The sequence below is a fragment of the Myotis nattereri genome (assembly GCF_964212035.1).
Source record: "Myotis nattereri genome assembly, chromosome: 17".
NCBI classification, from domain to species: domain Eukaryota; kingdom Metazoa; phylum Chordata; class Mammalia; order Chiroptera; family Vespertilionidae; genus Myotis; species Myotis nattereri.
In genome coordinates this window covers 11,906,946-11,930,417 of record NC_138092.1, presented here as the reverse complement: position 1 = coordinate 11,930,417, position 23,472 = coordinate 11,906,946, and the positions used below count along the sequence as shown (strand labels likewise).

At 37.7% G+C, this 23,472-nt stretch overlaps 1 protein-coding gene across 1 annotated transcript in view; it reads right to left on the bottom strand.

Moving 5' to 3' along the window:
• The window catches only part of VPS13B (vacuolar protein sorting 13 homolog B), a 610,900-nt gene that overhangs the window by 149,434 nt on the left and 437,994 nt on the right, over positions 1–23,472 (bottom strand). Inside the window, exon 36 of the mRNA XM_081111114.1 lies at positions 6,250–6,645. Within this exon, the coding sequence (XP_080967240.1) occupies positions 6,250–6,645 (396 nt within the window). The remainder of the gene's footprint in view (positions 1–6,249; positions 6,646–23,472) is intronic.

The following is a 23,472-nucleotide window of genomic DNA, read 5'->3' as shown; positions in this document are numbered from 1 at the left end:
TTTTACACATCATTTCAAAAGGGCTTAATTATATTTTATAGCTTGGGCCAGGAATTCTGCTTGTTTTTTGTCTAACAAGGTTCAAATGGAGTTCAGGTCGGTGATGAATCAGAAGAAAAAGTCAGAGATGGTTATCTCTGTGAGAGGAGCTCACCCCCTCGGATGGCTGGCAGGTACAACACATTCACCCACCACAGCACAGGACGGTGCTCCACAGCCCGGCTGGCTGCGTACTACATGGTTTTTCCTTTTCATGCAACCTGGAAATTAACACATCAGACACTCAGCCCAGCGGGTGTCCGCTAAACGTCTGCAGTTACACTCCTATCTGTTATCAGGCTTCCCACTGGGATCCAAAACAGTGATAGTAACCACACAGCACTAAAACAAAAATGTACATGAAGAACAATAATCACATAACGCTTAAAATGCATAAATCCTTATCACAGAAAAACGTAATATCCTGAATGAGAGATGTATGTGCCTGCACTAATGCAATCTGGTTAAACAAGAGACTAGTGACAACCTAAGCATTCCTGGACAGCGTGTATCCACTAGTGGGTGGTTGTTTTTTAAATATCAAACCTTCTTAACTTCTTACCTCTTTTTTTGAAGATGTGAAAAAGATCATTCTAACATAGTAGTGTTAATATTGCTTATATTCTCCAGAATTATGTCTAATATTATATTATGATAAAAATTACAGCAACGAGAATAAAGTTCATTTGTTGGGATTTTTCCCCCCACTGTGTAGGATTTCTGAGGAGAGGACAAAAGACCTACTCCCCAAGGGAGTATCTTACACATTTATGGTATTTATTTCCCACAAGGTTAGGAAAATAATATGGGACATTATTTTGAAAAAAAGTTATGAGGATTTTATTTTTTCTATTTCCCATTCAATTTTCAGAACTTCCAAAAATTCTATTTTTTTAAATGTCTCATTTCACCCTTATGCACAGAAAAATATCAGTGTTGAAAAAGCTCGGTATTCTAGAGGTAATTTAAGAGTAAAAATGGAGGGACATGCCAGTTCATCAGTAGCAACTTTGAGCTTGTTATAAAGTAACAGGAGGGAATCAGAGCAGGATTAATAGTGGTACTCGGTCCTGGGATGAGGGTGTCGTGTTTCCTGGACTCTAGGCCATCTGTTCTGCCTGCCTACATTTTACTTCTGCAAAACTATAAACGCACCTCTACCTTAGGGACTATAGAAAGGCATTAGAATTCCTCTGCTTTTCATTATCACAAGATTCAGTAACTCATTTCATTGTCAAGATAATCCCCTTTTACTCTTTCTTTTGCGCTTGTGAAGTTTGCCAAAATGACAAATAAAATCCCAGATGTTATACACCCAATGAGGTCTCCACCTCCCCTCCAGGGTTGGGTTTAAGCTACTTGGGACAGTGTCAGAAATGACAAGACCCTGGTGCCCACACCCAATATTCACTCAGGTCGGTGAGCGGCCCATCTGGCTGCTGACCAGCTGTGCTTCCACTTCAACCCTCAGTGGCTGCTTCAGGTCAGGTCTGTCCTCTGGCTCTGCCTGTCAAAGAATTCCTTTCTTATAGTTCAGGCATTGGGAAGAAGCACCATTTCTTTGTAAAAGTGACAAAAGTCTTTGGGGTGTTGTAAATGGCTTGTTATGGAACGTATTCTCTTAGGCAGTCGTATCTAATTGGATGCTTTACTTCCCCTCGGCTTCCCGGCATCTCCGGACCATCCACTGGTGCTGACAACGCCTTGAGAGCCTGTCCTCTGGAGATGCAGCTATCTGGAATGAAAAGCTGGAGCTCCACTTTCCGCAATTAATGGCCCGGTTTCACTTTTCAATACATGAAAAGGAACTCTAGGTTCTTTATATTTTATTGGTCCTGAATTCAGTGAACATGAGAGGAGGCATTTGTATATGTGAAAAATAATATGGTTATGCTTTTCCCCGTTTTTGTTTATACCCAGAGATAAGTACATCTGGATGACAGAGGCAGGGGCAGTTGTTTAAACCATAGCTCTCTGACTAGGAGTTCAACTCATGGCTTTCTGCGTGGATGAAAAGTCCCTTTGGAAAGGGATGCTTGCAGCTCTTCCCATTTCTGACTAAAATGCCAAACAAGATGGCCTCACTTAGGCTCCTCCCCTAACCCTTTGTTCATTCCCTATTTCCCTTTTCCTTACTTTACATGGAGATTGCTAATCTAAGTGCCCCCATGAAAGAGCAAGGAAGCCTACAGTAAGGCTATTTCACAGCCTGAATTGTGCGCCCTTGTTGCTGAAATCTAAGGAGTGCCGCCCTAATAGAGCCATAATTTACTCTGACAAGGGGAGCAGAAGTCTGCAGCTCCTTCCCTCCCTGCCTGTGGAAAGTGCTACACTGCTATCCAGGATTTATAGCTACATACTCATGGCTTCTCGAAAAAAGACACGCTTCAAACGGCAAAAAAGACTGTGTTGTGTGTGTATGTGTGGGGGGAAAGGTGGCTGTTTTTTAAAAAAAACATACTACAGAATGGGATGGATTTCATGGGGAGCAGAAGAAATATTATCTGCCTTAACACGATTCCGAAAATAAGATATAATTTCTAAGTGAGATTCATTTTGTTATTGATAATACAGTCGTAGGTATTTTTTGTGATATTATACACCAACTTTTAAAATACAAGTATTATGTCTACTAAAATCAACTTTAGGGCCCCTTTCCCAAAGACATATGGAAGAATGTAAGTATTCTAGCAGAAATACAAGTTAAGTTATTATAAGTCACTGTTACACTAGCATCTGCAGGTGGAATTTAAAAAAATCAAGTCCCTTGAAACTCTCATAGTTGAGGATTGCATAACAGTACAGGAAACTAAGGAAAACTCCTAGATTTTTTTAAAGTGGAAAATATTTAACCATTTCAGTTTGTTTCAAACAATGAACACATTTCAGTGAGTAATCAGTAGATCTTTCGTTGTAAAAACCAGTAAATGAATATAAAAACATTTCAGATTTAAATGTATTGACAATGTCTTGGGAAGAAAATTAACTTTCCCCCTTTACTTTTTTATTATTCCCTTTTCCTATGCACTTCCCCTAAATTTATGACAGTTAAATGATAAAAAATACAACTAGGCAAACTGAAGTATTTTTGTACCTTTCAGAAGTGAGGAAACATGCCTATAACACATTCTCAACTGTGTTTCTCTAAATATTCCTTAGAACATAAGATTCCTCTAGCATTACTCATCTATTTCAGCTCCTAAATTAAAACTCATCTGGAAAGGACCGTTTTACCCTGTTTATATAACATTGTCACATAAAGAGTGTTAAAAAAAATATTTCACTAAAAATAGCTTGCGTAAGTTAGGGATTAGAGTAGTTTCTGCTGCTATAATTATTCCTTTGTAGTTTTTTCCATGATGTTTTTGCACAGTGTTTTTGACTGTGTTTATTAAAGTCAGCACATCAAAAAGGATCAAAGAGAAAGTGAGTGAGAACCAAAGAAACCCCAAGTGTGTTGTCTCATTGGGGAGTTATGCAGATTCGCATAAACAAGTGCAAATTGCTGAGGTTTTAATGAAAATTTTCTACAATTATTTTATCTTAAGTCATTCTATACAATAACATCTGTACAGCAGATGGTTATACTGTACCAAGGCACTGTTCCTTTTTCTTTCTCTGTTTAATAGTACATCTGAGATGACTACTTTTGTCACTGTGCTCAATTTGGTTCAGCAAATAATTTGAAAAGTGCAGCTGCTGCAGATGGTCACAATAGTTATATAAACTATAAAATCAAAGACACAGTTAAGTATTTCTGTATTAGATTCAAACTATAAAAATTTGACTTTAACTCTGTTGAGCTCAAAGATATACTATAAAAATTTTGGTCAAATGCATAACGATGTTGCTTGAAAAATATGAAATATGACTATTGATAGATTTTTTTTCTTTTTGGTGGGTATCACTTTTAATTACTTATCAAAAATATACCTCAAATAAAGAATTGCATGTGTTTTACCCAAGTTCCAAAGCATGGATTTTTAAGATATTCAACTACACAATAAAATTAACACTTAAAGCTTAAATTATATTTTACTTTAAAAAAGTTTTGCTTAGTTAAGAATCACTTTTTGAAAAACATGTAGTAATCTCTCAATTATAATTTCCTAGAAATTAGTCTTCAGCAGAAACCAGAACTTATTCTTATTTTACTTAATTATTAATTTATTATTATTTTGCTGACTTTAACTTCTTAAAATGCTTGAGCATGTCATTCCATTCAACAGAAATGCAGAGAAACCCGATTTGGTATTCGTTATGCTCTCATAATAAAACTGTTCAGTTTAATGGCTAACTTCGAACTGTTTTAGTTTGCTGACATAAATAACTATTTTAGAACATTTGCTGGATACCACAATTAGAGTTGTATGATTTATGTCTTAGTCAAAGCTATAGTTGCTACTTCTGTGTTTGACTAGATTAAAAAGCATAAATATAAAAGAAATAGGGTACGCAGTTTTTCTAGGATTGAGTGGAAAAAACAAATACAAATATAGAATGAGTCTATGACCTTGTCTAGCTCAGTGAGAGGATTTTCATGACATGTTAGAGATGTTTACAAGAATAGACACATTAACCAGTTAACTGCCACGATATTTTGAATTTAATTAAAAAAGGTCTGCTGCTTGCATCTATAGACGCTTATGGCATACAAATGGTTAAATGTGGATAAAATATAAGTAGCTAAAAAATAAAACAAGAAATGAGGCTGAAAAAAGAAAAGGATGTAGAACTGAGCACAGTACATTTAAACTCTCACTCGGGTTGAGTCCTAGCCTTTCCCTGCTATATGATTAGGTAGAACTGGAAAGGTGTGGGAACCAGTCCAGTGTTGTCTGGGTTGCAATGTGGATAAATCAGATATTGTAGCCCAGTGTTTCATAATCTTTCATGCCCCATGTACCTTACATTTCACTTCTAACTTTTAAGACAATAATAATAAAAAAAATACAGTGCTTTCAGCTGGCTTGGTCACAAATATTTCTGGTGAGAAAGAAATAAATCATCTATTTTTTGGCCTAAAATTCATACTTCTCAACTATAAAACTTTTTCTTTATCTCTTAAACTACTGTGCCCAAACTGCTATATGGAACTAAGTTATAGTTAGTCTCCAGCTGCCACTTAATTACTTTTTTTGGTAAGCCACTATATTGCATATAGTTTCAGGATTTACTTTACCCCTCTACCCCCCAATTCTTTCCTGCAAATTAAAGTGAGAAAAAATGTTTCCCTTTTGCTACTTTTACTTTCAAAGTAAAATTTCTGGCACGGTGCCCTGAACTCTCACAGTAGCAGCTCCAGTGATTGAAAGCTGTTATTTCCCACCTGTGCCTTGTCTTTTCCTTCCCTTGGCGCATTCCTTCTGCCTACCCTTTCTGACTCAGGGTGAAGAAGCACGTAACAATTTAGTCATGGTAACAAAAGAGGAAAATGTAGATGTCACTGCCTGTTAACTTCTCACCTCTCCACCACCCATCCAGGACACCCGGTTGCAGGGCCCATACCTCCCTGTCTTTGCTGGGCTGGGCAGCATACACGGCTTTTCCTTGCCGGGGCTGCTGCCTGGTAATCCGCAATGGCCCTGTCCTTGCAGAACTGAACCCTGACTTCTAGTACACTTTGGGTCGCATACCTGCCACTAGAGCAATCTCTCTTTTTTAAATCAACTGTTACCAGGGACTTAATGCAGTGCACCGGAATCACCTGTATGACTTTTGCAACACAGACTTCTGGGCTCCATGCCCAGAGTTTCTGATTCAGCAGGTCAGCAGTAGGGTTCAAGAATTTGCATTTCTAACAAGTTCTCAGCTGCTGCTGCTGCTGCTGCTGCTGCTACTGGTGCTGCTGCGGCTGGTTCTGCGACCATACCCTGACAACCGCTACTCTAACGGCTGGCAAAACCATTTCTCCTTGTTCCACTGCTGCTGTTTTAGGGAACAGAAATTTAGGAATGAACAGTTTTAAAGACATCTGCAGGAACATGTCCGAAGAGGTGGAAAGGAACAGTTTAGCACATTAAAATACTTAAACGCTTAATGGATTTGTTATAAAATTTTCTCTACAATAAGGTCGCAAACCAGAAATATCCCATCTCTGATGGCCCTTAAAACTTTTAACCTCCAAATAATACAAATCATCACCATTATGCATTTCCTGATGGTCCCAAGTCACATTGTCATCTCCCTCTCCCCTCTCCTGTGACTTACCAGGTACTCTTTGTGCCGCTTTAACATTCAGGCTTCCACTGAGGGTCGACAAAGATGCTAACAGGCAAGGCTTGTTAGGATGGGGGACAGTTTCCATGGCGACCACAATCTGAGTAGTATGGACAGAAATTTTTTGAAAGCAGGAAACAGCTCTCCACATGTTTTCCCAAAATGGAACCTTTCGTGCTGCATCACCATGAACTTTGGATTTAGACAACTTCCCACGGTAACATTTGGAGGCTGGGAGCTCATCCTTAAGCCGCACGGTGTCCGACGGCGCCGAAATCTCGTTGCCGTGTGCACTTCTGATCTTCTTTAAAAATTGGTTGATCTGATCCAGCTTGGTAAAACTCAGGTTTGCTTTCAAAGGCTTTGATATATCCAAGTTGATGTCAGCTATAGAATTGAAAAAGATAAAAAAAAAATTACTGAAGCTCTCTTACTGAATATAAGCCTTTACTTCCCGTCAAGTTCCTATTGAAGTTCCCAACATCTGTATTGTGGACTCATTAGAATGCCAGATGTTGTCTTCCTTTTACTAATCACCTAACTATTCTTTCTGTGTAGTTACTTGAAGAACACTTTCCCCGGGCTACTTCCATGCCCACATTCCTGCCTAATCCATGTGACTCCCTGCTCCTGACAGAATCAAGGCCACACATCTACTTTGCCCTCTCAACTGAGGCTAAATGAAGCAGCCTTTCCAGTTTGGTACTACGACTGGCATCCCTTCTTCCAAGGCAAAAGGACTCCCCCTAGTATCCAGCACAAAGTTTGACACAAACACGGGTATCAACAATATGTGTCTGAATGATTAAGTGAAGTAGCCTCCCTACCATACTCTTATCAAATATATGCAGAAAATGTTTGCTTCTCCTTGTGGCCTGCTGCAAACCAGAAGGCTCCCTACATCTTTCCCCATATATTTTGCGTTGATAACATTTCAAATACCTCATCATGGGTAGACTGAGATTTCTTAAAACCTATAGTCCATTTTACATGTATCATATACCAGAAGTTGTCCTTATCTGCCACTTAGCTGCCAGACATTAAGACCAATAGTCCTATTATTTCTGTGTTTGCCTTATTTCAGTGTCTTTATGTTTTCATTATCAATAAGACATAAGACCATAAGCATCGTGAAGCAGAGTATGTCATACACCTTTATGTCCAAGGACTAGCATAGTGTGTCTTGCCTATGTATCTGTTCAACCAATATTTATTTGAGTTTAACTGAATCTAACAAGTGTTCTTTTCATTGGAGCCTGAAGATATAATACAAGACATAGTCCCAGATGAAGCTAGGAAGAGCAAAGTAATTAAGCAGCTAAAATTAATAGTCCTTATTAATAATTTCATTATCTACATCTCTCTTCATAAGGAGGACCTCCTCTCACCTTTCTCGGGCATCAGCACCCATGGGTTTCCTCCTGGCTACCCAGGCTCCCTCAGGGCACTGCCCCTTGCAAGTGTGCCTTCTCTTGGGTTTCTTTAATCAGGGCTAGCAAAACTCTGAGACCCCAGCTTTTCATTAGACCTCTGAGTCACCTGACTGAAATATTAAAAAGTTCCCTGCTCCCATATTTTTAAACAGGAAAAAATATCCAAACTTAAAGGAATTACCCTTTAAAAAACATTTTGTTGACATATAACTGACATACCGTACAATTTACCTTTTTAAAGTATACAATTCAATGATTTTTAGTATACTCACAAGGCTGCACAAGAATCACCACCATATAATTCCCGAATATAATCACCACCACATACACACGAAATCTCGTACCATGTAGCAGTCACTCCCCTCCCTTCCCTGCCTCCAGCCCCAGCAACCACTACTTGAATTTCCGTCTCTACACAGTTGCCTGCTCTGGACATTTCACACAAATGGAATCACACAGTCTCTGGCCCTCTATGTCTGGTCTCTTTCGGATATGCTTTCAAGGCCCATTCCTATTGAAACATGTATCATCAGTACTTCACTCCTTTTTGTGGCTAAGACTTCATCAAACGGGGACACCACTTTTTGTTTATCCATCATCAGCTGATAGACATGTGGGTTGTTTCTACTTTCTGACTGCTATGAACACTCATGTGCAACTTTTTTGTGGGCTTTTTCATTTCCATCGGATATCTTCCTAGGAGTGGAACTCTAGGTCATATTTGATTACGGCCATCCTAGCTGGTATGAAGTGGCATTCCATTGTGATTTCCAGTTGTATTTCCTAATGAGTAATGATGTTGAACATTTATTCATGTGCTTAGTAGCCATTTGCATATATTCTTGGAAAAATGTCTATTCACATCCTTTGCTCATTCTTAAATTAAGTCATTGGTCTTTTTATTATTGAATTGTCTGAGGTTTTTATAATCCTGGATACAAGTCCCTATCAGATATAGGATTTGCAAATATTTTCTCTAGTTCTGTGGATTGTCTTTGCAGTTATTTTGATGGTATCATTTGCAGCACAATTTTAATTTTTGTGAAATAGATATACCTATTATTTTGTGTGGGCTTTTGGTGTCAATTGATCTGCAAATAATGACTTCCCAATTTGGATGCTTTTCATGTTTTTTCTTGTCTGATTGCTGTGGCTAAGACTTCCAGGACTATGTTGAATAAGAGTATTCAACTGCTGTCCATTCATGAAAATGGACATCCCTGGCTTGTTCCTGATCTTAACAGAAATGCTTTTAGTTTTGTGCCCATTGAGTATAATGTTGGTTGTGGATTTGTCATATATGGCCTTTATTACATTGAGATATGTTGCCTCTATTCCCACCTTGCTGAGAGTTTTTATCATAAATGGGTGCTGGATTTTATCAAATGCTTTTTCTGCATCTTACTGATATGATAATGTGATTTTTATCCTTCATTTTGTTTACATGGTGTATCACATATATTGATTTGCGGATGTTGTACCAACCTTGCATCCCCAGAATAAATCCCACTTGATCACGATTTATGATGTTTTTAATGCATTGTTGGATCTGGTTTGCTAATATTTTGTTGAGGATTTTAGCATCTATGCTCATCAGGGATATTGGCCTATAATTTTCTTTCTTTGTAATTTCTTTTTCTGGTTTTGGAATTTGAATAATGTTGGCCTCATAAAATGAGCTTGGGAGTCTTCCTTCCTCTTGAATTTTTTGGAATGGTTTGAGAAGGATAGGTCTTAGTTCTCTTAAAGTTTGGTAAAATTAACCTGTGAAGCTATCTGGTTCAGGACTTTTGTTTGTTGGGAGTTGTTTTTTTTAATTACTGGTCCAATTTCACTAGCTGTAATTTGTCTATTCAAAGTCTCTGATTCTTCCTGATTCAGTTTTGGAAGATTGCATGCTTCCTGGAATTTATCCATTTAGTCCCAATTGTCCAATTTGTTGGCATATAGTTGTTCGTAATATTTTCTTACAACCCTTTGTATTTCTGTGGAGTCAGTTGTTATAGAAATCTGACTTTAGACTTATTTAATTCCCTCTTTTCCTGGTCCAAATTCACTCACTGATTAAGTTCTGTCAATTTTACTTCCAAAATATTACTTGAATTCAATTCCCTTTTCTCAGCATTCCTGTTACTCGCCATTTCTTTCCTCCAAGCCTTTGATATTGTTCAGCTATTATAAAGCCTCCTAAATGGTTTCTCTGTCTAGACTGATTCCGGTCAATCTAGCATCCCATGTATTTCCAAATGATTTATGTCTAATGCAATCCTGATTGGCTCACTCCTGCATAAACCTCTTTAATGACTCTTCTTTCCCTTTGGAATAAAAGATCAAGCTCCTTAGAATGAAAAAAAAAAAAAAAGCCCTACTTTTCCTTAGATACAGCCATGTCCTCTTCATACTTTAAAATTCCAGAAATATCACGGAGTTTATAGACTCACTTCCACCAAACCATGTAGTCACTAGTAGGCCTTTGCTCATGTTACTCCTTTAGAATGTACCCTTTCTTTGTCTAACACTTAATCTATAGGATACTGCTCAGCATTTTCTCTAAGAACTTGATCTGTAAAACTGCCCCAGCACAAGCATTTTACATAAGATTATATCTCCCACCAATTAAGAAGATCTGTGAGCACACATTTTTCTTCTTTGATACTTAGCACCGGGCCTGAAACGCAACCTGAGGTAGGTTTGGTCACATCGTGCTGGAGCCCTCTGAAACATTCTCAGCTGGTTCTGTGCCAGGCAGAACTCCAAGATGACTTTTCGCCCTATGATGCCTGTCACCTGGTTATTGAATCAAACACTAATCCAGATACTGCTGTGTTATAAAGGGATTTATAGTTGTGATAAATATCCCAGGTCAGCTGAATTTAGGACACAGAGCCTATCCAGAAGGACTGACCTAATTACAGGAGTCCTTTAAAAGGCACACGAAGGAGGCAGAAGGGCAAGTCAGAGAGATCTGGAGGAGAAGGCTCTATTACATATCATTGCTGCTGTGAGGATGGTGGGGATTACGTAGAAGGAATGGGTAGCCCTAGAGATGAGGGAAACCCTGGCCAATAGCTGACACGGAATTTGGGATCTCAGTCCTACGAACAGAAGAAGTTGGATTATAGAAACAAATGGAATGAGCTTGAAAGTGGATCCTTCCCTGGAGCTTTCCGATTAGAGCCAGGCCTGCTGACACCCTGATTTCGGCCTTGTGAGATTCTGAGCAGTGACTCCAGCTGAACCCACTAGGACTTCTCACCTACAGGACTGCAGAATAATACGTTTGTGTTGCTGTAAGCCAGTACCATTCGTGGTAATTTATTATGCATCAAAAGAAAACTAATACCAATTCCATATGCATATTTACCCTCATGATATTTCCAGTTTCTAATGGGAGCATAATGGACTTTAAAAAACTAGGAACATTTGCCTGTTTCTTTTATTTTTTTTCCCCAAAGCAAAAACATCTCTTTGTTAGTTGCCAATTCCCTCTCTTTGGAAATTATTTCAAGGTTCTGGGAAAGATGAAACCCTGTCTCTGCCACTCTATGCAGCTACAAAATCTGGAGAGAATACAGCTATAAAACCACAAAGCAGCTACTTGAGGGCTCTGAAAAGTAAATGGTAACAGGTAGACTGGAGAGGGCTAGATTTCAAAATACCATAAAAATGCGGGTGAGTTTCTCATTTCTCCTCCCGTATTCCTCAGCCTGGACTAAAGGTGGGGCATTGAGTACAGAAATAGGGAGTAGTAGAGAAGTGGGCATAGGGTGCAGAAATATGAAGTACCAGAGAAACCTTGTATTTCTGGCTTCCGGAAATGGGAAGGAAATTCCTAATGCACAGTGGGTTTATAAAAATCCCTCACTGCTTCCTTCTTTCTTTTCTTCATTCTCTTGTGCTACAGAAAAAAAGAGGAGCAGAGAATTTTCCTCATTTTATGAAATCATCATTCCTGATACCAAAACCAGACAAGACAATAAAATAAAAGTAGAGATATAAAAATTCTCAAAAAATTTAGAAATCAAATCCAGCAAAATATATAACTAATAATATAGCACAACTAAGAGAGGTTTATCCTGGGACTATAAGGTTGTTTCAATATTGGAAATTAAATCAATGTAATGATATTAACAGTTTACAAAACAAAAACAAAAAAAAACCATGATCATATCAATTGATGCAGAAAAAGTGTAAAAAGTTCAATATCCAAAATCCATTTACGATAAGAACTCGTAGTAAACTATCAAATAGAGGAGAAATATCACTAACATCATACTTAACTCATGAAGGATTGAATGCTTTTCCCCTAAAATCAGAAACTAGGCAAAGATATACATTCTCACTACTCATGCTCAACATACAATAGAAATCCCAGCCAATGTAACAAGGCAATAAGCCAACCAACCAACCAACCAACCAACCAATAATTAAGTAGCATGAAAATTGAAAACAAAGAAATAAAATGTCTATTTACAAATGACATGATTGCCCATGTAGAAAACTCCGCAGAATCTACAGAAAACTCTTAGAATTAATAAGTGAATTTGGCAAGATATTAGAATACAAGACCACCAGACAAAAATCAATTAAGTTTTTATAAACTAGGCATGTGCAATTGAAATAAAGAATTTAAAACAAAAATAACATTTATTATAGCCCAAATAAAATAAATACTAAGGTATAAATCTAATAAAACATGTATGGGATCTACATGATGCAAACTACAAACTGCTAATTAAAAATTGAAAAAGACCTAAGTAAATGGAAAGACCTACCATACGCATAACATATTCATGGATTCATATACTCAACATAATAAAAATGCCAGTTCTCCCCAAATTGATCTATGGATTTAACACAATTCCAATCAATATCCCAGTAGTATCTATATAATAAAAGCCTAAGCAACTGTTACGACAGAACGACCAGAACAACCAGTTGCTAGGATATGCACTAACCACCAGGGGGCAGACACTCAATGCAGGAGCTGTCCCCTGGTGGTCAGTATTCTCCAACAGGGGAGCACTGCTCAGTCAGAAGCTGGGCTCACAGTTGGCAAGAGCAGCGGTGGCGGCAGGAGCCTCTCCTGCCTCCACAGCAGCATTAAGGAGCAGCGAGCTGAGTGGTAAGGAGCAGTGAGCAGGTGGGAAGCAGGAGCATTGGGTCCCAGACTGTGAGAGGGCACAGGCCTGGCTGAGGAACCCCTCCTCCCCGTGCACAAATTTCATGCACCGGACCTCTAGTTTATTATGAATATAGAGAAGCTGATTCTAAAATTTATTAAGGAAAGTGAAGGAACTAGAATAGCCAAAACTCATTTGAAAAAGTATAACACTGGAGGACTTATACTGCTTGATTTTAAGACTTACTATGAAGTTACTGGGATCAAGACAGTATAGTCTTGGAGAAGGTGTATCAGTGGGACAGAACAGAGTCCAGAAATAGAGAGGCCAAACAAATATTGTCAAATGACTTTTGAAAAGGGTGCAAAAGGCAATTTAAGTGGCCATCTAGAAGTTAAAAAAAAAAGTACTTTGAATTTACCTTCATACTTTATACAACACAAGACTGGTGGTACGCTAACTTTTTATAAGCAAGAAATAGATATTGGAACATTTAAATAATTTACCTTTTAAATGTTTTTTTGTATGTTTGTGTACAGTGCAATCTTTACACATGATGACCCCCATTGGGCCAGAGAGTACCTCAGCCCCACCCCACTTATAGCAAGAGCACTAACCACATTCCTTGCAAAACACATCCTGTTCCATGTATAAACGGAGGGGCTGGGGCAGCACCATTTGAGCAAGTTGGATAGCATACAGGCCAAGAGCCTAAAAAGCAGAGCTGAAATAAGGCTACGCTGTAATTCTAGGTGTTCCTTTCAACAGAACCAGCTCCACCAGCAGACAGGAAGCATGGACCAGAATGAGAAGCACCACCAATGAAACAGCCACTTTATTGTGGTATAAAGTCGACCAAAAGTGTGACCCCTTCAACTAAAGCAATGAAGTCATTGTCACATCTAACAATTCAACCAATCTGTACAGTTATTTTTATTACACAGTGTCTCTAGACTTTCAAAGCCTTGAACTAGCCAGACACTTTTTGGTAGAATATTAGTGCCCTTATTGTAAATATTTTCAGTCTCATAATAATAGGAAGATTACTTTTACAAATGGGAAAAATTATACAACAAAGTTTTGCATTTATAAGCATAAAAATAAAAGTAAAAATTAAGCAATGTAGTTTCTGGTCATTTATAATTTAAAAAGATGGTAAAACAAAAAAACTTCTGCACAGCAAAAGATACCATCAACAAAACAAAGAGGCAACCAACCGAATGGGAGATGATATTTGCAAATGATGAAGAACTCATACAACTCAAAAACAATGACAAAACAATCCAATTAAAAAATGGGCAAAGGACTTGAGTGGACACTTTTACCAAGGAGACATACAAATTTCCAGAAAACGGTTCCAGCTATTTTCTCATTTAAAATGTTCCAACTTTACTTGACCCAATAGACATATGAAAAGATGCTCAACCTCACTAGCTATAAGGGAATAGAAATCAAAACCGCAATGAGATACCACCTCACACCTGTTAGAATGACTATTATCAATAAGAAAAGAAATAGTGTTAGATGTGGAAAAAAGGGAACCCTCATAAAGTACTGATCAGAATGTAAATTGGTGCAGCCTCTTTGGAAAACAGTATGGAGGTTCCTTGAAAAATTAAGAATAGAGCTACTACATGACCCAACAAATCCACTTCTGGGTACCTACCCGGAAATTTCGAAAACACTTATTTGTGAAGATTATATAAAGATTGGATATATGCATATATATCCATCCCTATGTTGACTGCAGCATTATTCACAATAGCTAATGGAAACAACCTGTGTTCTTTGACCAGTGAAAAGAATATGTGGTACATATATACAATGGTATACTACTCAGCCATACGAAAGGAGTAAGCATTGCCATTTGCAACAACATGAATGCACCTTGCAAGGTTCATGTTAAGTGAAATAAGTCAGACAGAAAAGGATAAGAACCATATGATTTCACTCATGTGTGGAATATAAAACAGAAAACAACAAATGAACAAACAAAACAAACTCAAAGTTAGTTTGGTGGTTACTAGAGGGGAAGCAGGGTGGGGAGAGGGTGCAGAGGGCAAAGGGGGTTAAATATATGGTGACGAAGGAAACTAGATTTTGGGTGGTGAGCGCATATTAGAATATACAGATGATATATTATAGAATTATACTAGTAGACCTGAAACGTACAATGTTACTAACCAATGTTACTCTAATACTAGTCAATTTAATTTTAAAGACTGATTAAAAACATTAACCTCATTACTGAAATAAAAACATTAAAGAAATGGACTAGAGAAGTTTTATTCAACAGTGGGATTTGTTTTATGAGAGCTGGAAATATAACTGGATAAAGAACCAGACATAGATTGTTAATGTGGGCTTTATTCAAATTATTATCAGACGTGTTTTAAAGGATTTTGAATTTTTCATAATCCTCACTGAACTTTAATAAATGATTATCCAAGTTTAAATTTTAAGACTATGAGTTGTGGTCTTCCAGCTGAGTTACCTAGTCCTCTGTCAGATCTAATTTTTCACCGTCTCCACCATAGATTCTGTGTCTTTAAATCTCCAGTAAACCCATGCCTGTCCATTATTTGATTCTAATTACCTTTCAAAACTTTCTGAACAGCTACCAGGAAACAGAATGATGGGATGACTATTGAGTTAAGAGGAGACTAGACAAATAGAAATAAATTACACTTATTTTATGCTCCCATCACCGTAGGAGATGACTTAATAGTGAAAGGAAAGAATCATATTTTAATAATGAAATCAGAGAGGGTATTCAAGCCCCAGTGGTGAGTCCCCTAAGTTTATGTTAATGTACACCTCGTGGGGGACCAAACAGCAACTGGAAAAATTTCCAGAAAACGGTTCCAGCTATTTTCTCATTTAAAATGTTCCAACTTTACTTGACCCATTAGTCATCATATTACTTACATTTATGATGTATTTTAAATCTATTACCAAAAACCCAATGGATTCAATATGGCTTGTTATACCCAAATCATAACATTTATGAAAGAAAACTTCTTTGTTAAGTGCTTCTTCCTTTGGAATTTTATTTGCAAGAGACAAAAATTTTTAGACAAGCAAAGCTTGCTAGGAAAACAGTCATTACATACATGCACGGCTATGTACAGACACAGGAATGATAATTTCCATTCCTAACCCTTCCACCCCCAATTTAGAAAGGTAAATGCAAAACACAGAACAAGTCTATAATCAAGACTAACTTTATGCACTAGAGTAACTCCAATAAAAATATTTTTTATTATTAGTTCCTAGTACATTTTTTTCTCTTATTCAGGTATTTAAATTCAGATTTTTGTTAATGTCCAAGTAAAGGTGTTCATTGTGAAAGGGAAGGTAGAGAATTAGTACTCACAGGTGTGAGAGCTAGAGGCAATGAGATCAACCTGTTCTCATTGCAGGTGTGAAGTATGAAGAACTCAATGGTGGCAGGTATGAGTGCTTCAATTAACAATGGTATAGCGAGGCTGGTGTGGGTCAGTGGTTGAGCATCAACCTATGAACCAGGAGGTCACGGTTTGATTCCCAGTCAGGGCACATGCCCTAATAGGGGACGTGCAGGAGGCAGCCAGCCGATCAATGATTCTCTCTCATCATTGATGTTTCTACCTTCTCTTCCTCTCCTTTCCTCTCTGAAATCAATAAAAATACATTTTAAAAGCACACACACACAAAAACAACAGTATACCAAGTGAAACTGTGCCTAAGCTATCCCACATGGTGTTGTGGAGGCTCAGCGACATGAAGAGACACATGCCCATGACTGGGTCAGCCAGCAGCAGTTCATCGTACTTATCACTAGAATTTGGGCATCATGACTACTAGCTTAATTACTCATGCACATATTCCCATGATGAAGCAATGACTTTTTGGGTCTGTATTGCCCTCCCACCCACCAAAAAATTTACAACATAAAAGTTCTTATTTTAGGGTAATTGTCCTGGTTTTCTAAAATGAAGTTATTGAAATGAACTCATCTAAATGAAGTTCTCTAAGTAGTCATCACAGGGGCTAAGTACATTCAATTGCTCCAATAATTCTAGCAGCTTTTGGGGGAACTACTTCCTTTTTTTGTTTCCTATTCTCAACGATGGCATAAACTCCTCCTTGGAGACAACAGATTTGATATTTGAGAACAGCCCAATGTTGTTTTGAGATAAGGGAGGAAGGGTTCCAGACTGAGGAAAGGTTAAAAACATAGAAAAGCCAATTTACAGAGGCTCCCACTGCCAAGGATGAGAATTTGAACATCATTAAAAGTAATGAGTTCAGAATAAGAAACAACAGCTAATTGGCCACCTTTGTAGTATGCTAAAAAACCAACTAACTTCTTTCCAGCTTTACTGAAGTATAAGTGACAAATAAAATTGTAGGACATTTAAAAAGTACAGTGTGAAAAATCTGATAAATATTGTGAAAAAATCCATCCCATCTAGAAAAACAACTAATTTGCAAAAATGGGTAAATCAAGGGAAGAAGTAAGCATTCATCCTACTTCTCATAGATGAATGATGTTACTGAGTCAGTGGTTACCAAGCTTTCGGACCTCACGGATCACAAGTGGACCACCAGTTGGCAACCACGGGAGTAGATGATTGAATGTGTTTCTTTATAGAAGTCTTCCAGCTAGCATATGAAAAAGGAATGCTAGATTTAAAATATTACCATTAGCAACCTCCAGTGAATTTAGTCTTTGAGCATCAATGGCCGTCAACATAACAAAAAGAGACCTGCCTTCAGCCCAGCTGGTGTTGCTCAGTGGTTGAGCTTCGACCTATGAAGGAGGAGGTCAAGGTTCAATGACCAGTCAGGGCACATGCCCGGATTGGAGGCTCAATTCCCAGTAGGGGGGCATGCAGGAGGCAGTCAATCAATGATTCTCTCTCATCACTAATGTTTCTATCTCTCTCTCCCTCTCCCCCTTCCCCCTTGAAATCAATAAAAATATATTTAAAGAGACCTTCAGACATTATATGCCTCCTGATGAAGCAATACAAAACCTCTTACAAAACAATCTTGCTAAAAACACACACACCTGAATAAGATCAATCCAACCATCAACTTATATGTAGGAAATACAGAAGATAGGGGCACAGACAGAATCAAAATTATGATAAACTATAGGACAAATGATGTAGTTTTTTAAATATAAAAATTGCAAGAGATGAAAAAAGATAGCGGGGGAGACCTATTGATAAAATAAACTTCAAAGACATGTCAACCAATAGCAATGCATAGGCCTTATCTGGCTCGTGGTTCATATATATACATACTATATACATTGTGATATTTATGAAATAATTGGAAATTTGAACAATGACTAAATGCTTGATGATACTGAAGAATTATTATGTTACGGTTATGTTTTTAAAGGTTCTAATATTTTTTAGATATACATACTGAAATATTACAGATGATATAATACATGGGATTTGCTTCAAAATAACACAGAAGGTGAGGAAATGGATAGGAGTATGTAAGAAACAATATTGGCCATAGGTTGACAATTGTTTAAGCAGGAGGTCCTATATACTATTCAGTGTACTTTTGTATATGTTTGAAGATTCAATGATAAAACATTTTAAAAAGATGAATGAGTATGGCATATGAAGAAGTGATATTGGAAGATGATTTCAAACCATTTGCCTTCAAACCATCAAATTCCTCTCATCCCTCTTCAACTTCCAATCAGTGACCTTCTTTCTAGCTTCATGGAGAAAGTTAAAACCATTACATTTCAATTACTTGCTACCAAACTGGGAAAAAAAACCCTGCAAATGCCATTTTCCTTCCCTTTCTTAATTTATGTTTCTCTAATCTAAAACCTGTTCTTTCACATGCTTATTGGATTCTTCTCCTTCCCTCTTTCCAAGGAACCCACCTTTATCTTTTTTCTTTTTATTTTATCCAACTCTTCTCTCAACTAGATTCCACTTGCTGATATTTAAACATAAGAAAATTTATGTCTCTTTCATCATAAAAATAAAACCACCAAACCCTGATCCTAAATGCTCCTACATATACTACCCTTATTGTATTTTACAGCCAAACTTCTTGGAAGAGTTACTTATACTCTCTGCTTCTATTTTTTCCCTCTTGCTTACTCAGTGAGTTTAGACTAGTGTCCACCCAGGCTAATCCAGGGGAAAAACACTGTAGTCACAATGTCTATAAATCTATGAGATATTTTAAAATTCTCTTTTTTTGTGTCACTACTTGAAATCGTTGAGTATGTCTTCTTTATTTGTTGTTTTAAATTTTATCAAATTTTATTTATCTATATATTCATTTAGAGAGAAACATCGATGGGAGAAAGACACATTGATTAGTTGCCTCCCACATCCACCACACCAGGGCCAGGGATTAAACCTGCAACCCCTCCACCCTTACCCCTCCTCGTATGTGCCCTTGTCTGGGAATGGAACCCAAGACCCTTCAGTTCGAGGGCCAAGACTATATTCACTGAGCAATACCAGCCAGACACCGGCCAGGGCAAGATTATCACCTGGCTTAACCAGCTTGGGCTGCTATAACAAAGTCCCATTGGGAACTTACACAACAGAAATTTATTTTCTTTCGACTCTAGAGGCTAGAATTCTGAGATCAGGGTGCCGGAATGGTTGGTTTCCGGTGAAGGCTCTCTTCCTGACTTACAGATGGCTGCCTTTTCACTGTGTCATCACATGAATGAGAGAGAGACAAGCAAGTGCTCTGGTATCTCTTCTTATCTGCACATTAACACCCTTAAGGCATCATCTAAAACCAATTTATTTCCCACAGGCCTCATCTCCAAATACCACCCCGCTGGGGCTCTGGGCTTCAACATGAGAATTTCGTGGCGACACAATTCAGTCCATAGCACCATTCATCCAGTCAGGACAGTCAGAAACCCAGAAGTCATGCTTAAATCTTACTCTCCATCCCCTCTACTCCATTACCACCATCTGTGGACCCTCCCTCCCCAATATCTATCAAAGCTTTCACTTTCTCCATTTCTAAAAGCATTCCCTGATTCAACTTACCATTATCTTATATCAGTATTACTGCAATATTCTCCTAATTGGCCTTTTCATCTACTTTGGTCCCTCTAATCTCTTGTACACCCTGTAATTATAATCATCATTTCAAAACATAAGCATATCAACACACACACAAACACACACACACACACACACACACCTCCCACCAGGTACATGTCCTGCTTAAAGCTCTTCCATGGTTCCCCAGTGCTCTTAAGATAAAAATCTAAAATCCTTTATTATGGCAAGTCTGGGCCTCCGTCTCTCCCTACAGCCTCATCTCTTCCCACTGTTCCCTCACTCTGCCCTGTATTCATTTCCTTCAATGACCCATGAGCTATCTCCCCACAGGGTCTTCTGCACTTTCTCCCAGAAATCCATCTATCCCATCCACGTCCTTGGTTACTCCTTTTCATCCTGTGGAACTCAGCTCAAGTGTCAGTTACTCAGAGATGTTTTCTTAGATTTTCACTTTGTATGAATCCACAGGACTTCATGACACTTACGTTAGTTTATATTTACATATTGCTTTGTGTGGTTATTTGGTAATCAAATTGTCTTTTCTATTAGACTGTGTGCATTTATTGAGAAGGAACTATCTTTTGCTCCCCACTACCCAGTGCTTGGAATGATACTTGGAATACTGTATTGCTCATAAATACTTGTGAAAGTCAATGAAAAGTTCCATTGGGAATTATACCCACCATTTTAAAACTTGAAGGGATCTTAGAACAAGTCTCTTATGTTACAGAAGGAGATACTGAGGTTCAAGAAGTGAGATGATTTTATTGAGGGTCATTTGCTTAGTGACTGTAAGCCTGGGTTGTACAGGTGACACCAAGTTAGAGAGCCCTGAAGGTCCAGGGGGGTTGAACTGATGAACTGAGGAAGGTGGGTGGTCTAGCCTCATGGGTTTGGCAGGAGAGGCTAATCTAACAAGGACATCGGGGACAGGATTATTGAAAGAATCTGAAGTGAGGGCTGCTAGTAAACAGGCTGAGGAAGTAATCAGGGCATAAATCTACACCAGGAAGGTAGCAGGCACAGGGAGGACCTGGGATAAAATGGAAAACTAAAAAGGACTTGGAATAAAAAGAAGGATGAATTGAAGGTGATAGTAAAGTTGTGAGAGGACAGGGCTGGAATAACATTGCTATGTAAAGAAATTTGAAGACTATACTAAAGAAAGGAGTGAATAAGGAGAGGGGAGAAAAATGGCTTAATTTAACGTAAATAAGTTGTTATTTTAAATGACTAACCGTATCTAATAGGCAATGGAAAAGTAGTCCTGGACTTAAGTAATAAGTCAAAACTAGAACTAGGCACTTGGAAGTTGTTAGCACAAAAGATAGCTGAGGTTCTGGTTTGTATGGAGCAAGATAAGAACAGAAGGCTCAAGACTGGGTCCTTGGCAAGGTGGAGGGCTAGAGATTTTGGGGAAGAGCTGTATGCAAACACACGGGATGTAATCTTCTAAGTTAATCAGGAAAAGCCGAGTAGTGTTCTTTTCTCTTCTACCTTAGCCACTCCATGTCTCCACAAAGATACTCCCCAATTACCCTGACTCTCTTCTGTAGAGGAAAGAATTCTGACAGCATTATAGTACACGAATAAATAAAAAATCTAAATAATTACCTCACCACTGACTTCCCTGCAGACCTTGTGCTGGCTTCTCACCATCTTGCCACCCCCACAACCAGCTTCTGTGACTCTTTGGGTCCTATTACTTAGCCAAGTTCAGTCCCCTGAAGGGACCACTGTCAGCCAGAACTTCAAAGATTTACAGTCCCTTCATTCTACAGGGCTGGAAAGGAATTACACGGCCTACTGATGCTCTGGTGGAAAAGTTGGTATTAAAATCAGGTTGTTATCTGAATAAGAGAAAATGTTTATTAAAAATCAGTTAGTTAAAAACCATCCATTTTTCTAATTTCTTTGCAAAATCCAAGTTATAGTTGAAATACTAACGGTGGAATAATGAAAGGATTTCCTGTATTTTAAAATTCTTAGTCCATTCCCTATTTGACATCCTGACATCAAGTTTACTGTTTCATTTTGATAAATCATGGAGAATATAAACTACAATAATGTAATGCTGACACTGCAAATTGGAGCCCGTAAAACTCAGGAAATGTAAAAGACAAGGTTCTTACAGTTTTATTAGCTAGTTTACATTTCTTAAATGTAGAAGATAGCCTGCTAGTATGGCTATAAAACTGAATTAAGATAAAGACAGGACTCCAGTGTTAGGCTATGGTCCTTGGCCTTATTTCTGGAAAGAGGAAAGAGGCAAAGGGTTAACTATCAGGGATACATTAATAGAAATAAATTTAAATAGCTTCTTACAATGCTTTTTTTCATTTTGAATCTTCTTGCATTTAAAAATCATATTACCTATTCTTCATTTATCACTCTGGAAAATATCAGGAGGCTATTTGGGGCATCTTTTTCAGGTATTTTACCTTTTTCCCCCCCCTGTTGCCTCCAACCTTAATTCATAAACTTATTCTATAGGTAGTCATAAAGAGGGCCCTGCTACGAAGTTCACACTCCAAAACAGGCTAATATATAGATAATGGAAAAAATAAAATGGAAGAAGCATTGCTAAGAGAATCACTTAAAAAGGAATCAGGAGGCCATTGAGAAAGTAGGGCAAATGCACACATCATGTCTTATTTCTTGGAACTATTATTAAGTTACTGACCTGTTGCTAAACTCAGCTAAAGGCTAAACAACAAACATCCTGATCAAATATTGCTACATGGATATATGTAAACTTTACACACTCTTCATCATGGTGACCAGACCATTTGCATTCTTCATCTTGAAAAGAACTAATTCATTTTGATAACCAGTATTCTTTATTTACATAGTGAGCCTAACCAACCCCAACTGACCTAACCAACATACATCATTTACATGGGGGACCTTATAAGGAATAGCTCTTACATTTTGCCCTTTATAAAACTGCCTTTCTTTCTTTTGGGGCACAATTAGGTTGCTAACTGAACCTGTATTACTTATCTTACTTTACCTGAACCAGTCACCTTCAAGATATGTTTGAATTAATCTCCACTGAGTAAGGAATTTAGGAATAAAAGAATATATAAGCAGAGTTCACCAAAAAAGTAAATTTCAAAAATACACATATTTGAGGAAAACAATGTAAAATGTCTACTTTATATTCATATAAATAAAACTATTTGAATGGTGTGTTATGTAACTGAGAAGTTTATAAAGTAATATTTTACATTATTTAAGTATGTATATATTTTTATATAAATACATAAATATAAAATACAAAAAATATAAATATGTATATATTTTAATCTTCACTTGGGAATAGGTTGTGTGTTTTTTAACTGATTTTAGAGAGAAAGGAAGAGAGAGAGAAAGAGAGAAACACTGATGTGAGAAAGAAACATTGATGGGTTGACTCCTGAACTTGCCCCAATCAGGGATCAATCCAGCAGCCCAGGTATGTGCCCATATTGGAAATTGAACCTGAAACTTTTTGGTGTATGGCATGAGGCTCCAACCACTGAGCAACCTAGCCAGGTCTAAGTACACATTTTTATTCAAATCAAAGGTCTTTTTGGAAATGGGATATTTAGAATT